General features: G+C 35.5%; 1 protein-coding gene across 6 annotated transcripts in view; it reads left to right on the forward strand.

The window, feature by feature from the left end:
* LRBA (LPS responsive beige-like anchor protein) overlaps positions 1–16,797 on the forward strand; it is a 402,779-nt gene that overhangs the window by 375,666 nt on the left and 10,316 nt on the right. For all 6 annotated transcript variants that reach the window (XM_050327298.1, XM_050327300.1, XM_050327299.1 and 3 more), the window contains one exon: positions 16,005–16,106. In XM_050327298.1, coding sequence (XP_050183255.1) covers positions 16,005–16,106 — 102 coding nt within the window. The remainder of the gene's footprint in view (positions 1–16,004; positions 16,107–16,797) is intronic.

The raw sequence follows: 16,797 nt of genomic DNA on the forward strand, positions 1-16,797 counted from the left end.
AAATACCTGCATTTGAGTTGTTTAGAACAAAAAAGACTGTACATTGGTCCAGTACATGCAACTGTAATCTTATGCATGTAAGTTCGACAGTGGTTTAAACTGCTGTTTAAAATCAACCTTGGCTATCAAGAGAGTTATGTGGACAATGAATTTTAACTTGAAGTATTGGCATCCTAACAAGATATTTAGCAATCTGAGCAGGACACTTAGGTGAAAGAAGGGGAATACATGGGACATATTAAAGGAGCAAGCTTTAAACTTTTTTAGTTTAACACTTTGGTAGAGTGCTATGTACCTAATCCTCGGTCTTACATACCAGGCACTTTAATAGGTTCCAGTGCAAGCAACAGGGCTCATACCAGGGCTCATACTGTATAACCAGACTAATAAGTCAGCTGCTGCAGCTGCTGTCAGTTTTAACCCCTCCCCACCCAAACTCACCTTGCACTTTCCAAATAATTTGATCTCTCATAGGAGTGAGAGGCTTTCAAGACAGCTTGTGAGAGCTTACACACATAAATGTAGGGGCATATCATAGCCAAACAGAGGTCATGTTCAGCCAAAAATAAAATACCCTGAATAGAAGGGGTGAGAAGCAGTATATTCTGTCTTAAAAAGAGTGTTTGTATAGGTTTTCTGCCATTCACTTAAGGTCTTCTCTGACCCTGTTTAAATACTAGTGAATACATACCTGCTGTATGCAGAAGACAAAATGGACATCTGGAAAACAAGAAGTGGTGTTAGATCTGTCATATATTGCAATTACAACTGGCATACAATTTCATAAAATTTAAACAGTATCTGACATCTTCCAATTAATTGATTTGGTAAAGTTGTGTGTTCCATATTCAATCTGTTACTCAGCTGGAGTTATTTGAATTTGAAACACAGAGGTGGTTTGACTGAAATTGCATCCTGTGAACTACTTTGAAGAAGCACACCTAATTAATATCAGAATGAATATCTGAATTTAACTTGGAAATTATTTCATGTTGACCTGGAAAACTATTTAAAAATCGAATAAGATACAGCTCACTTCATGCAGTTGCAGAATCTTAAGGCAGAGGATGTCAGCAAACTATCCCTATAATCCTTCCAAGCAGCCCTGTTCAAGAGTTGTGAGTTTTTTCTGGAAAGTAGGTAGCAGAATTTTATGAGCATCTTTACATTAATGTGGTTTTGGTCAAGGGACATAATCTCTGTGAATCCTTCATATTTTGCAATCTCTCAATTTAAAGAAAGTGCAAACTCTGCACTATTTTTGCAGTGCTTGTAAACTTGGAAACTCCAAGGAGTCGGTGCAGGGAACTTAAGAGCTTGAGAGTCAAGTGAGCTTGTAAATCCTGAAGAACAAAAATGCCCTTTTGAGGATAAAATACTGAATATTGCACTGGTGTGAAGCAATGAACAGTTGTCTCCTTACTGTGTTTTCAAGGCCTATGAGTGCAGCCCATCTTTGCAGATTCCTAGGCCTGCCCTGAGAGGTTGGACTTGTTGCACATTTCCCAGGCTTGCCTGCTCTGTGAACAAGACCTTGAGGCTCTTTTATGACCTTAACAGATCACGTGCTGAGATTTTGTACCTAGTACCTGACTCAAATAGGTAGATTTTGTTAAAATCTATTGATAATTTGAATGCAAGTTTCTAGCATATTAAAATTTTGCAGTTTTCAAAGTTAATACTAGGCTATTTTAACTGCTGTTTAAAATCAAACAGTAGCTACCTGGTAAGTCTCTTTGTCTGCAGTTCTGTTAAACTGGTGCTTTTAGGGACTTGCAATGGCTCCTGTGTTTACTAGTTGCCATGATGTAGGGGTTTCTTTTGCTGTAGCATGCTGGAAGCCGTTGTTATGAATTGGAATCTCATGGCACTATACATAGGCCTAGACATGGGTATAGTAAAAGACAGTTTCTACTTCAAAGAGATGGTAATCTGGGGTGTTTAATTTTTCCCAGAAATTGCTGTCTGTAGGCTTCTCTGTTCAGTCAAAATTTTTTTTTGAAAAGACAAATAAAAAGAGCTGTTTCTGGTTAGTTCTGATTTTGTCAGAAACGGAAAGCACCAGCACACTTGTTGGGTTTTGAGCCCTGTTACTGCAACTGTGACTTCCATCCATTTGTGGGATGTTTGATATCTAACTGGTCTAATGTCATTCTGTCATTTTTTACCTCTAAAATCAGCTTATTTGTGCTTTCAATGAGAACCACTCATTGGAATTTTAGATACTCTCACAGTTGGTACTTCTTTTCTATTTTTTCTCTGTTTAATTATCTCTAATTTCCATCTTAAAGCGACTTTACAGCAACATGCGTCCAATGGCACTTTGCCAAATCATGATGCCAGAGTAATTTTAACAAAAACAATTTCAAACTGGAACGTGCATTTCCTCCTTTCATAGTACCTGTTTCCTCTGACATGCATTAGTCAACAGGCTAGCATGACCCATCTGCCCTAAATACTATACCATTAGGCACCCATTAGTCCACCAGATACATTTTATTTAGGTTCCTTTATCTGGTTTCCTTACTTTAGAAAACACTGAATTCTGGATTTCTGGCTGAGTATATTCATGTTTTGGAATGATACTTAACTCAAACTGACAAGCCAGGTGGGCTATGGCATTTTGATAAATAAGTGTTTGGTTTGATATTCTTTATCAAGGACAATTTTCTGGCTAACTGGGCTGTATGGAAAAATTCCTTACATTTTCGATTTAACAGAAGAAATATGTTATTGAAATATTAATTATTTACATTCTTTAATGTTTAACTTTGAGGCTGATTTCTTAAAGAAATTACACCTATGCAGTGTCACTGTCTATTTAGTTTCTCCCTAATAACTCTACAAGTGTATTGATCAGTGTAATACAAATCTGACAAATTTAAATCTCAAAGATATGAAATTTCTGTGTGGGACACATCTGCTGGAAACTATTTTTATTCTTCATAAAACAGCTTGATTACATTTAGGTTCAGTCATTTTTTCCTTCTCAAATTAAAACCTGACATTCAAAAAATATTTCATCATGCTCTTTGATCAAATGTATAGAGTTTTTTTCTTTCTAAATTAATTGGTTTTGAAAATGTAAAAGAATGGCAGCACTTCACTTTGGAACATAGGCCTTTTCTGATGCAGAAATGTTTCTGACCAAGCCTTGGAATAATTCAGAACAGAGCAGCGGCTCTGAAGTAGTTGTATCCTTTAGAATAGCCCTGAGCCGTTTTGCGGTCACATTAATTAGCATAATTTACTGTGGAGATGTAAAATCACTTTACATAGCGTAAGGGGCTTTTCTTTTTCTCTCCTTGGCATGTGGCTCGCTTTGGGGATATGGGGGAGGTAGGAGGGAGAGGATGTAACTCTCCCCTTGGTGCTCCTTGAAGCCCATGTGTGATCTGTGTCACAGAGTTGGCTTTTGCATATTTAGAGGCTCCGAGGTACCACTTGGGGACGTGACATTATGCATCAGGACGTGTGTGGTAGAGTGTGTAGGGGTTCCTGGGAGAGGACCACGTTTTGTGCTCCCCCAGCATAATGTGGTGGAGATGGAGGGGAGGCGAGAAGTGCGGGGCCGGAGGAGGAACTGTGTGATGGCTGGAGAAAAGAGATGAGAGGATTCATTTGCATACAAATGGTGTGCATCACTTTCAGATCCCACTTTCGCTTTGAAGATCGAGTGGCAACTCCTAGTGTTTGAACATTTCCGAGGTTGAGGGATTGCATTTTCCTCTGTAATCACAGAACCATAGGAAGCAGGGGGGGCAGGAGCTTTAGTCACCTGATCTATTCTCTTTTCCCAAAGAAGGCTTAACTACACCAAAACCATTCTCCACTGATGTTTGTCCCATCTTCTCTTAAAAACTTTGACAAATACATTTTGGAGCCTTAGAAGCTCTGTCCTTAGCAGACTTTTTCCAGCCTAGTATCCAGCTCTCTTTTTGCAGCAGTTGCATTCTGTCATCTTTTATCTGCTTTTTCTTTGTGTAGAGAATAGATTATTTCCTTCTTGCAACAACTTCCAGTTATTTGCGTTGCCATGACCTGCAATTCTTTGCCTCCAACTTTAATAACTCAATTCTTTGTCTTTCACCATAAGTCATGTTTTTCCAGACATCTGATTTTTTTTCTGGTGTTCCTCTCTTCAGTTGACTCTCATCCTCGAAGTAAACTCAGGAATGCAGCTGAAGCCTTTCCAGTACTAAGTAGAAAACAACCTGTTTTACAGACCATGTTTGTTTCAAAGCAGCATGACAGTGTCAGTTCTTCAAAGTATGAGCCAATATGAATTTCAGTGTTTCCTGAAGAACCACCATCTACTTACTTGTTCCTCCTCCTCTTTGTGGTTCAGCTGTGGAATCTTGTCTTTAAACTTTCTGAATTGTATCCTTTTTAGACTGTTTCTCCAATTTGTCAAACTTATTTGGAATCCTCCAGCAGAGTTGCAGCAACTCATGTCTGCAAATATACTTTGCAGTCTTATTCTATCAAATTGGTCATTAAAGAAAATATTAGCTAGTACATAGTTCAGGAATGCCCATCAATACATTTACCATTTTGACAATGAATAGCTTTCTGAATATAGCTTTCCAATGTATTAGGGCATCTTCAGAACCTCTGCTTCCCTATTTTCTTTGAGAAATTGCTCATGTGGAACAGTGCTAGCATTCTTACTAAAGTAAAAATATATGATGTCTCCCTGAACACACGTCTTGTTACTTTGCCATTGCATGAACAAAATCACTTTGACATGATTTGTTCAGAACAAATCCAAATCAGCTGTTACTCATCTCCTTGTTTTCTTCTAGGAAATTGCGTCTGTGTGTATACAGAAATATAAGTGTTCTGCCAGTGCTTTTTCTGTTTGTTGGGATTAAGCAGACTTAAAACTCTCTAACTTTTCCTCTTGTGCTGCTTAAGAAACAGGAAGACTTTTTTTAGTCTTGCAGAACCTCACCCAGTATCCACAAAACAACAGTTTCAACTCTGGAATGATGTAGTTTCATTTTCCCATTTCCTTCAGAGCACTATTATCAGGCCAATTGAATTCCAAACACTCTTTGTCATTTAGGTATTCTTTGATTGAGACAACAGTTTTCATTGCTGGTTTTGCTTGTGTTTGCTGTCTGACTGCAATTGGCCTTCATATTGAAGACTTTTACTGAAGTAAATGTGTGGCATCATCTATTGGTGTTGCTTGCTCTTAATAACAGACAACTTCTCATGAAAACTTGGCATATTTTTGTTTATAGAATGACTGTTATTCCTGATGTCCCTGTTACTTGCAACTCATCTATGTGTGGCTCTCCTGCTTTTGTGTCTGCTTGCTCATACCTTGTCGCTTACACTGTTTCAGAAAAACCTCATTTATTTTGATCTTTCTGCCTGACTTTCCTGTGTTACAGTCACTGGAGAACTTTGAGTTGTGCCAGCTGGTGTCTTCTTGTCTGTCTTATCCCTGTGCTGCTCTGAAGCAATTTTCAGTCTTATCCTTATTACCTTTTCCTTTGTTTTTCTCTAGACTTAACCTCCCATGAGATCTTAGAGAACGATGTTCTGCATGTATTGAAACCTGTCTTCCCAAAGTGCTTCAAAAAATTACCTTATTGTCCTTGATCTCTCCCTCCTAAAGCATATTGAAAAGTCTCATATCTTCCCATTCATGCAGATTCTTTTCACCAGGTTTTTTTTCTTTTTTTTAATCTGTTTTGCTACATTGGTTATAATCGTATCTCGAAGGTCATCTCTAGCTGTTGTTGAAATGTGAAAAATTGTCATCAAATTACTTGCTACACACATACTTGTTGGATTTCTTTAACAACAAATGCCTTTCTAGTTGCAATATCCCATTTTCTCCAGTCTTCCTTAATGATCCCTCACCCACACGGACCGGGGAGAGGCCAATCATATTAGCGAATGTAAATCTGTGTCTTCAAGATTTTTGGTTTTTTTCACTGTAGTTATTTTGTTTGGAGGTACTTTCTTGGAGGGGAGGTTTACATTGGTGAATTTAATTGTCTTAATGTTGTTTATGCTTATAAAATGGTTTGTGCTTAAAAAATGGTAGGCATTTCCATAGTCCAGTGGAAGATAAAGTGCTTCTCTGCAATTTTTGCTCTTCTTTCATAGGAATTGAAGGGATGGTTCTGTTGCTTTCAAATTATCTACAGATGTGTTCATAATTAATTTTTACTTTTCATATTTTGAAAAACAAAAATATTTTTTATTTAGAAATCTGATTTGCCCAAGGAAATTAAGTCTTGACTGATAAAAGTATTCAGTACTAGGGAAATGTAGAGTCTGTGTGTAACTGTATCACTACTGCTAATACTAATGGGATCTCTTCTGAGTTATTGCATTGATCTTCCACACATATGTGAATAAAACAAATTATATTACCTCTTTTATGTTAGCCCATAAAACTAGAAAATGTTACTCTCTGTATGTATCACGTTTGCATCACGAGGATTAAGGGGGTGCTTTCATTGCACAGCTTTATATTTTTTAGAGGGTACTATATTCAGGTATTCTGAAGTGTGTTAGATAAATGGTTTTAGTAGTGTAGCTTTGTAGCAGGACACGTGTGAATGTAAGCATGTGATTTCATACTTAAAAACCCCAACAATTACTGTATTTAACTGAGATTTGAGAGGATTCATTGAACACTTGTGCTGTCAATAACATGTAGAATATCTTCCTCACATGTAAATTTTAAAAATGCATAATCTTTTCAATTTTAAAATATGAAATCTCCCAAAAGATTCAAAATTTATACACCAGTTGTCTTGCTGAAGAATGTTCTTGCTGCTACCCAAGCTACTTTTAAAAGAAACTGGTGGGGGTTTTTTGTGGGTTGTTTGTTTGTTTTGTTTTGTTTTGTTTTTGTTTTTTGTTTTGTTTGTTGTTTTGTTTTTTTACATCTAGAATTCCTAAATAAATGTTGAATACCTGCAAGACTTTTTATCAATTGACATTAACATTAAAGCTATGGTTTGAGACTAGAGAAACCATTAGTTTTAATAGTATTAGTAAACATAGCAAAAGATAAAACATCTATATTTCATCAACTGCTACACATATTTTTCAGTTTCAAAATTCAAACTTTTTATGAGTGAGTGCTTCATAATTAATTGTTAGAAGGGATAGCACCTGATAAGCATCTTTATGTTGGCTGATTGAAGAATAATGTCATGGGCAATAATTTCTTTGTACTCAGACCCACTAATCCTGTAAACTTGAATTCTGTGAAGATTTGCATACATGCTTGCCTCTGTACACAGTGAGCAGTCACACTGATTTCAAACAGGTCATATGTCTGCTGTTAACTTAGCAGCAAAAAACCCCTCTTCGCCTTCTTTCCTTGTCCTCATCTTGAATCAACCTACATCTTGATTCCCAAGTTTCTGGCCTTCTATTTTCGGTTTCAAACCCCACGATAATAGATAAGATAAGGTTCTACATTTCTAAAGAATGTTTATAGCATCAATATGTATTTACAAGTCTAATGATTATTTAAAAAACAAATGAATGGAAGTAGTTTGCCTAACAGCTTCTTTTCTTGAAAAAATTAATTGGGAAGTAGTTGTAAAAAGCTTACCTGTTAACGTTCCATTTTGCATTTATCATGCTAAGTAGCAGGAGTATCAAAATGTCCATAAATCAGTAATCATGTTAGTTTGTAATGGAAATTCTGCTATTCTTGTTATTTTCTGTCGAATGGTGGTCTACCAGAATAGCTAAAAATTTGCGGAGCCTCAAAACACTAAAATATATTTGGAGTCACTGCAGCTATGAAGGTGACAGTTGCTGTTCACTGGAGTCAGCCTGGTAAAAAAGAAGTGTTGCTTCATGACAGTCTAGCACTGAGAGTTTAAGAACAGTTTGCACATGCTCCTTTGGGTGCTCAATAGCACTTTTATATTTTACCCCTGAACACATTATATTATTGTGTGAGCCCTTCTTCTTCAAAAAAAAGACGAGTAAATAATTCAATGTTATTTTAATATTGTTTAACTGCAGACGTAACAAATATTCTTTGTTTCTCAAAAATGGCTGGACAGTAGCAAAATGTTGTATCTAAAGCAAGAGTCCTTCAGCACCATCTGCTGGCGTCCAGTTGAAGATGATTTGGGGTTCCTAAGCGCTGTGTAGTAAAATATTCAAAATAAATATCTGTCCACATATTTGGTGCACAAAACAAAAAAAAAAAAAAAAAAAAGTATTTAATCTTTAGTATATTTTTTTCCTTTTTATTAAAATTGTAATGAGAAAAGGTAATGTGAAGTAAAGTTCAACATATGAACTGAAACAGAAATAGATCAGGAGTGTTTCTTTAGGTGGGACCATAAAAAGAAATGGGAATACTTTATTCTTTTTACTGAAGCTTTAGCAAGCACACTGTTAAAATTTTCTATTTCTGTTGTAAGTCAAGTTCAGTAAAATTTGTATCATAGAGAAGATCTACAAGGCTTAGAAAATATCTGTGACGTGTTTTTGAAGAGGGGTAGCAACCACTAAATATTCTTTTACCTAACATTTATTGCATTATTTGATGTTAGTCATGAAAGCCTCATGAAAGCTTAGTAGACAGAGACACTGTAATTGGTCCTACAGTTCCCTCTATCTTCTTGGGGCAATGTTGAAGCCAGTGCAGCAAGTACTGGGGCAATCTGCATGAATCTAGAACAGAGCCTTAAATTCTGCAGCTACAAAAGGTCACTGTCATTTCTTCTTTAAGCTGAAACACATTGATACCTCAAAGAGTTTGAGGCCTCATTCCTCCAGGTAGTCTATAAATCACATATAAATGATGGTTCTAGCCTCCACATATTCAAACTGAAAAAAGATGAGATATAACAGGTTAATTCTGGGATATCTGGAAATCTGCAGTGATGCTGCGTAAGAAATATAGTTTTTGTATTTTGTATAATGCCAAGAAAGTCATGTCATAGATACTTATGAGGACAAGGTCTTCATTGAAAAGAGCTTACAATAGCCTTCACTGATGGTTTGGGAAGCAGTTAAATAGTCACAGTGACTTGGTCCTGATGAGCATGTAAGTTTGTGTGCAATAAATACTTGGTTTGGCTAAAAGTAGGTCCTGCGGGGTTAAGTGCAGCGACTGCGTCATCCGTGTCTTCCACTGGCTAAGAGAGATTGCGTTTCAGGATTTGTCAATTAGAGTAAGTAATTGCAAATAGCATTTGCAGAGCATGTTTTGAGGCACAGTCCAGATGCAAGTGAAGGAAGTGTATTTTGAGACTGGAAACAGAGAAGGAGTTCGGACGCTGCTTTGTTGGCAGTGTCGAGCTTCAGGTGTTACTAAAACTAGATGTATGAAATTCCCCCGAAGGATAAGGATATTTAGTGCTTCATGATGTAATGCAGACCTTTGAGTTCCAGGAAAAAACAATGCTATATTTACAACTTGTAACTAATGGTTGATGTGGTAAAAGGAATTATATTCATATGGTAAATGAGCACAGCCTTCATGTGCACCATATGCATAGTTGTAGGATGATTTACTAATGCATCACATTTATTTACCTTATTTGGTTGCTGAGAAAAATACCCATATAGTTCAAAGTCTGTGCCATGTAAGACAGAACAGAGTAATGTAGAAGATATAATAATTTAAAGACTAGAATAAAATTACCAATGTAAATGTTGTAAAAATTATTTGGTCAATAAAATAATCTTGACTTGAGTACTAAATTATTTTCTAAGTGTTTCTGGATCTAAATTCTATTAACACTAGCATCACAGAGATATGTATTACTCTGCTTAGTGCAAGAATGCTGTATGTGATTAGAATTATGGCCTGCTTCATTGAAAAAATATTTGATTTAAGAGAGTTACTTGTAAAAAGACAGCTAATTTATGTATGCTCTGAGCTTGTTGTATGCCATCAGTACTCCCAGTTACATTGAAAAGTAATGGTGGTAAGCATCTATCTAGTACAATATACTACTGGTGCATTGGTCTGAAATTAACTTTACAGAAACAATCAAATAACTAAAGCACGGACTTTAAGTTATTTTAATGTAGTGTTTTAATGGGGGAAAATAATCAGAAACTGCTAAACTGAGTGGAATTCTCATACGAAACCTCTCATCTCAGATTATTTTCTGCCCGAGTTATGAAATATATATATATATATATATATTTCAACTAGAGGTAAGATGACTTTTATCTTGAAACAATTCCTCAGTAACTGCTATTTCTGACTGAAATAATTGCTTGATGAGTTTTTTCCTTTTCTCTATATTTTTTTTCTTGAACTTACTAGGTAATGGTAACTATAAACCACAAGAGAGAAATATGAAGAAAATAGATTTATTTTTTTTAGCATAAACAAAAAAAGCCCTTTCACAAACCTGTTTTAGAACATTATCAGAAAAAAAAAATGACAGTGTTCTAAAACTTCAAAGCTGACATTGAAGTAACAGTTTATGAAGTTGGGATGGTGCAAATATTAAATTATTAGTGTACACTGACCCTGAATATTCACCTGCAGATACTTTCCGGGGGCTTCAAAAAGCCGGTGTTCAGTGGGAGGAGTCCTGCTGAATGACTTCCAGGACTTGCAGCAGATGAATCCCCAGTAAGAGTGAACTCATTCCAGAAAGCTTTGCATTGCACATGGTATAGGAATTAAGAGACTGGGGATTATTGACTTTTGAAATCTGAATTGTAATATGCAAGTCATGAAGGCCTTATTGTTTGTTTTGGGAACACAATGAACCTCTTTTCGTGACACAACGTGTAATGTAAAATCTTTTATTAGTGCTGAATAAATATTAGTCACTTGTTGCACAGTGTGACTGTGGGAAGTACATTAAGCTTCTCTGTGTTATATTTGCTGAAACAAATTCTACAGGATAAATCTAACGTATTTTTTCCTTATAGAACAAGCATATCAGCATTACAGCATTTCCTGTGTTTTACATGTTTTGATTTTGCTCCAGGATAGAATGATACATTTTTCAAAGATATTCCTTTTTCAGAGAAGATACAGTTGACGTGGGGTTTTTTTTGCAAAACCAAAACTTACATCTAGGCATAAGGTTGTACTTTTTGGGGTAAAATAAGTCTGAACAGATGGGGAGTAGTTTGAAGGCATTAAGAGGAAATGCTGATGGAGTGTCATGTGAAGAACCAGACAACAATGAAGTTCCTATAGAATATGAAAATATTACATTGTTACATAAAATGCATATTTACAAAGGAAAGATTATTCAAATTGAAGTTTTAAGAATACTTCAGTAATATTGTATGGTATCACTTGAGTGAGATCTCAGTCCCTGAGATAACTTTCTGTGCCAGTGAAGTGGGGTTCTAATCAGTTGGCTGTTATTTAAGTGTTCACTGTTTGTGATCTGTAAATAATATTAATGCACAGACTTTATATAATATTCAACATTTATCATTTTTATGTAATTAAACTCTGAAACTTGCTATATAATCAATATAGAAGCCTAGTAGCAAATTGGTTTTCTTGATTTACTTACGTTTTGCTGAAAACACTTTTGTCCAAATGGCCTATGCTCTGTAGGTACATTTGTACTTCTCAGGTTTATTTCAAAGCTTTTATTATTTTCCTCAATTTTTTATCCTAGGAAGCTACTTCGAAGTTGGGAAAATGTAAAAATTAATTTTAGAAGACTTTTCTTACGTGTGTAATTTTGTTTGGTTGATGCATCATTCTGAGAAAATAATCACTTACTTTTGCAAGAAGTAGGTAAAAAGATAGATTAACTGATGGTTCATTTAATTTGGATTTTATATTGACATAAAATCACATAATTAATTTGCCATTTAAAATGTCCCACAGCCTCTGCAATCATAGAATAGTAATTTAGAAATGGCTGTTTGGCTGTCTGTGACTTTTCATAATTAACTGTCTTCTCAGTATTAAATGTAAAAAGGAGCATAGTCAAATATTTTATATTTTAATGTGTTGCATAATATCTTGCTCATAAATAGTAGGAGGAGTATCTTGTATTTAATTGTGAGGTAAGCTGATCAGTCAATCTTAGTTTGATTTCTTTCTAGGGAGATATCTTTTTTTCAAATGAGTTCTTGCATTTGCCTCAGCTCTTACAGCTTAGCGCTGAAAATAAAGAAATCGGACATTTTAGGAATTTACTGATGGATTTCAAATGTCATGATCCTGCTTTGTATTGTAGCATCACCGAAGCTGGAAAAGAATAGCAGAGAGAGACCCAGCAATACAAACAAATTTCTTGTTATCCAGTAAGGCATATCATCTTCTGGATGTCATTAAACTAGAGGAAAGTTTTGACTTTGCTGCAATCTCACTGTTCCTTTTTAAACGTAGTTTCCAAACGCCTAACATTTTTTCCCTGATATATCACTGTAGGCTGACATGATATGATGTGCTCTTCTTTTATCTTCTGAAGCTTGAATTTCATGATTTAAAATGTACTTTAGTCACTTAAGTAAGAGTGATATTTTATGTTATTTTCTATGGGGGAACAGCTTTGCAGAAATTATTTATTGGAATGTAGGAGAGTTCTTTTGAAATAATCTGAGTGGTTGCTGCAAAGGTAAAATACTCTGCCCATTACTGGAAAATAACTTTACATATACCTCCTGTGACTTAAATAAATCATTGACAATGTTTGTTGCAATGTGAATGTGGCATTAAGAATCTTACAGCATTCAACTTCAAGTAGCAACCCAGTGATGGTATAGGCTAAGGATAATATTATATCCTTTACTGAGAAAAGCAGATCTGTAAAACTATTGTGTCTTGGTTATTAGTGCTAGGATTTGGACTATCTTTAATTTCATTTGACTTGTTCATCTCCCTTAAGGATCTCCATAAAGATTCACTGAGTATTCTTTTCAGTCCTTAGTTAGGGTTTGCATCAGTGGTCGTAAACCTGCTTAGCGGACAAAGACTCCTTTCCCTTTGAAGTCACTTCCCCAGCTTTTCAAAAGGTCTGCAAGTCGGTTCCCCTAAAACAATTTAGAGAAGTTTGAAGTGGTGCCCCTTAAACCAGCAACAAAATAAAATTTTCTCTCTGCATTATTGAAAACCATGACAATCTTCTGAAGCAATAACAGTTTAAAAGCTTTTAAAGAAATCTGTTCTGCTCTATGACCAGCTTTTAAGTTGACCCCATTATTTGGAAAATCAGAGGCTTGGAAACCCCTAAATACTTGACATTCTTATCAAAGGAGTCAGCCTGACTTTTCACAAGACTCCTCTTTTACAGTATCTATTCAAGTCCTAAGTTCTTACTATTCAAATTTCTTTCTTTTTTTTTTTTTTGGTAGGTTTTTTTTGTGTTTGTTTTGGTTGACTGGTTGGTTTTGGGTTTTTTGTTTTAATTAAGGTGTTTCATTAGTACAAATATAATTCAGTAAACAATAGATACAATTTATGAAGCACTGATCCTGCCACCTGTATATTTATACTCTCTTACGTTTGAAGTCAAGTCCAAATTCTGAAAAGACCATGAGTGTTACTTAGGTAATTTTATTTTCTGTGAACCATGATAAATATATATACTCAGTTTCTACTTCTTGTTTTAAGAATCTTATCTCCTACATTTTAAGTGTGTAGTTACTGACAGCTTCACACAGGTGAAGCTTATAATGATGTACTTGCTGTAAGCAATAAGTTTACTTTGAGGATTTTGTTTATCTGCCCCTCCTAATAATTCATTCAGACATTGCTTCTCATAAGTCCTTCTAGCTCCAACATCTTACATTGATTACCTCCACTGCAACGTTGTATATTTAAAACTTCTCTGACTTCAAACGTTTCATTAATGTGTCGTGCATAATTAGATTAATTCCTCGCTGGTCTATGTGAGTATGTGTTAATGTAATTTCTGAAAGCAAAATAAAGCAGTAAAACCAAAATTCTAAAATTTTGCTAACATAGCTCATTTAAAAGAAAACAAAGTAGCAAGACCTTTAAACGCACAAAGCTGCTTCCTCTTATGGCTTGGGGACAACAGGGAGAAAGATTTGGATCAGCAACATTAAATTGTTACTGGATAGGAAAACTGTTATGGTTGCTGTTACCTTTCCCCCTAAAACTGCAAATTTGTGACTTGGCTAGGCAGTGTTCATTTATGAACCTTCTAAGGTGCCTGCCCCATGTTTGGGTGAGGAAAGTTCAATACAGCAAGTTTGCTCTAAAAGGTTTATGATTGTTCGTAGGATCAGCCACCTGAGAAGTACCTCAAGGTCATTAAGTCTACCCTTATGCTTCTAATTTGTTGGGAGATTTTCCTGTGCTTGTGAACTGTCTGCCATACTTCCTGGGTTTGAGTGTGCTTTTTCAAACATTATTCAGAACAAAAGCAATAGCTTTTAATGATTATTTATTAAGAGATTAGGAACAATTCAGCAAGTTGCTCCAAAGCATTTTCAGATTTAAAATGTTGATAACTTATATGCCTGTGTGTGTATATCTATGCACACATATATGTTTAGTGTCTATGCCTATATCTAAAAAGAAATGTATTTATTTACTTTACAAGATTTTTGTATTGTGGATATAAATTATAGATTTTAATAGTAACTACAGAATAAATTAAATTTTGAAAGGTCAAAATCCTTGATTTGAGAGTTTGCTGTAGATTATGAGCTTTACTAAGAGGCCATTTGAATGTAGCACCTACACAGGCATTTTGGGAGGTGATGTGAACAGTCTGAATAAAAATGTAAAATATGGAGAGTAAACTAAGCTTTTATTTGTGCAAGCCAGACACTTCTTTTCCAGAGAAGTCTCTCACTGTACACATGCCGAGTCTGAGTATTTACAGTTTAAATATAGCTCCATAATTTCTAAGAACACCCAGTACCAGTATTGCTAGCACTCTTATGGCTCTACATGGACAGACTAATGACATTATGCTGGGTTTATCTTTTGAAAAGTTACAAACCCAAATGTAATTTGAATGATGTTACCGTAGTAACCAGTGGAGTTAACTTGGTCCTATTATTACTCTGTCTCTTTGCAAAACCATCCCCTGCTCATCAAGTAAAAAAACGTTTGATTTCACCACTGCTTTATTGCCTTGTTGGAATCTCACATATCATCATTTATTGTGAAGTGAAATTATTCCCTGCTGCTTAAAAACGCATCTAAACCTTTTTGAAACTACATGATAATATTGTCCAAGACACATTCATTAGAGTTTAAATGCTTTGTAGAATGCTATGAATGAGCTAATTATATGGTAACACAAAAATAACATTTTTATTTCCATGAAATGATAGCACTCTCGAAGGGGCAGTCAATAACCTGTGAGCAAAGTTATAAAACTATTTAAAGAGCTTTGTAGCACTTGCTTACCCTTGCTGTATCCGTTGACCTGGAGAATTATTTTTTTTTCCTTTAAATGTGCCAGTTGTACAATTTCTTGTTTCTTGTGCTATTTGTATATGTTTGATCACAAAGAGAATCTAAAAATAATACAGTTTTATTTGTTCTTGTTGCAGGGAAATGTCTAATAGGAGCAGTGGTAATTTCACATTGGGTTTGGGTGTTTTGCTTTTGCAAACTCATCGGAAGTTCATAGTGACTGTGGTCCAGGCTCCACATCTTGCAAAAAAGTAGACTTCAGGCTGATGTTTCAACACATGTTGCTAGGTTAAAATAAAATCAGTCATTGGATGTTTTACTTCATCTTTAGGCACTGAAGGTGTCTTCTCCCCGTACCTGTCGTAGTCACACTTGTATTTACACAAATATATGTGCTCCAACTTTGGTTGGTTTTATTACACACCTGACTTTTCTATTACTGTGTGCTACTAAATGTGCAGGCTGAAGTCCTGTAGTGCACTCCTGCTCTTCTATACAGATAGTGCAGAACTACCCTATGCAAACAGGGAGCATTGAAATGATTTGTGAGGAACATGAACTCAAAGAGCAAGGAAACAAAGATGCTTCAGTGATTGAAAGCAGTGATTTTGGAAATAGATTGTAACCAGGGATTGCTTTTATTGTTTTTTTGCTGAAGGTGATTTTGCAACTCCTCGAGCTATTTTGACAGGACATGACTATGAGATCACCTGTGCTGCAATTTGTGCTGAACTTGGCCTGGTAATAAGTGGTTCAAAAGGTAAGGTATCTCTTGTCATTTCTTTCTGTTCATGAAGCTATAATCCTAATGCAAAAAAGGAGTAGAGTCTTAGGTAGCAGAATTTATGAAATTTATGGTGGTTTTATTTCTAACCTTTTTTTAGTTTATGTGGAATTTGAAACCTCTTTTTAAACATGCTAAAACTGAGGATTAGTCAGACATTTATAAGAAGAGGCAACTACATCAGTTTCCCTACTGATTGCTATTCCTATTTGTTTACCCAGTGTGTAATTGCACGTAGCATACAGTTGGATACAGCTCTTGACGGCCAGGATGGTGAAGTGTGTTTGTTATGGATAACTTCTAAAAAAAGGGAAGCAAAAATTAGTTTCAGGAGAAAGAGAATGTGCTGGATTGTTTGTTTGATGAAGGGTGTATATACACTACTGGTAATTCTGTTCAGGCTCTTTGAGCTTGGCTGCAAAGCCTATAATATGCCCCATTTGTGTTCTCAAAGACCTGCTTTTGGCAGGCATATTATAAAGAATGGTGTGGATTCTATGGATAGTGTTTATAATATTCTTATTTGCTGGTCCACAGTTATTTTTAAACCATAAATTTTTTGGAATTAAGATATTTCTGCTTTAGTATTTCCAAAGTACCAACAGTAAGACATTTTGTCAGAGTTGGGTATACTCACCATCTGCACCTTTGTGTGTTTCTGTTTTAT

Source organism: Myiozetetes cayanensis, unplaced genomic scaffold, assembly GCF_022539395.1.
Source record: "Myiozetetes cayanensis isolate MyiCay16 unplaced genomic scaffold, myiCay2020 scf33, whole genome shotgun sequence".
Taxonomy (NCBI): domain Eukaryota; kingdom Metazoa; phylum Chordata; class Aves; order Passeriformes; family Tyrannidae; genus Myiozetetes; species Myiozetetes cayanensis.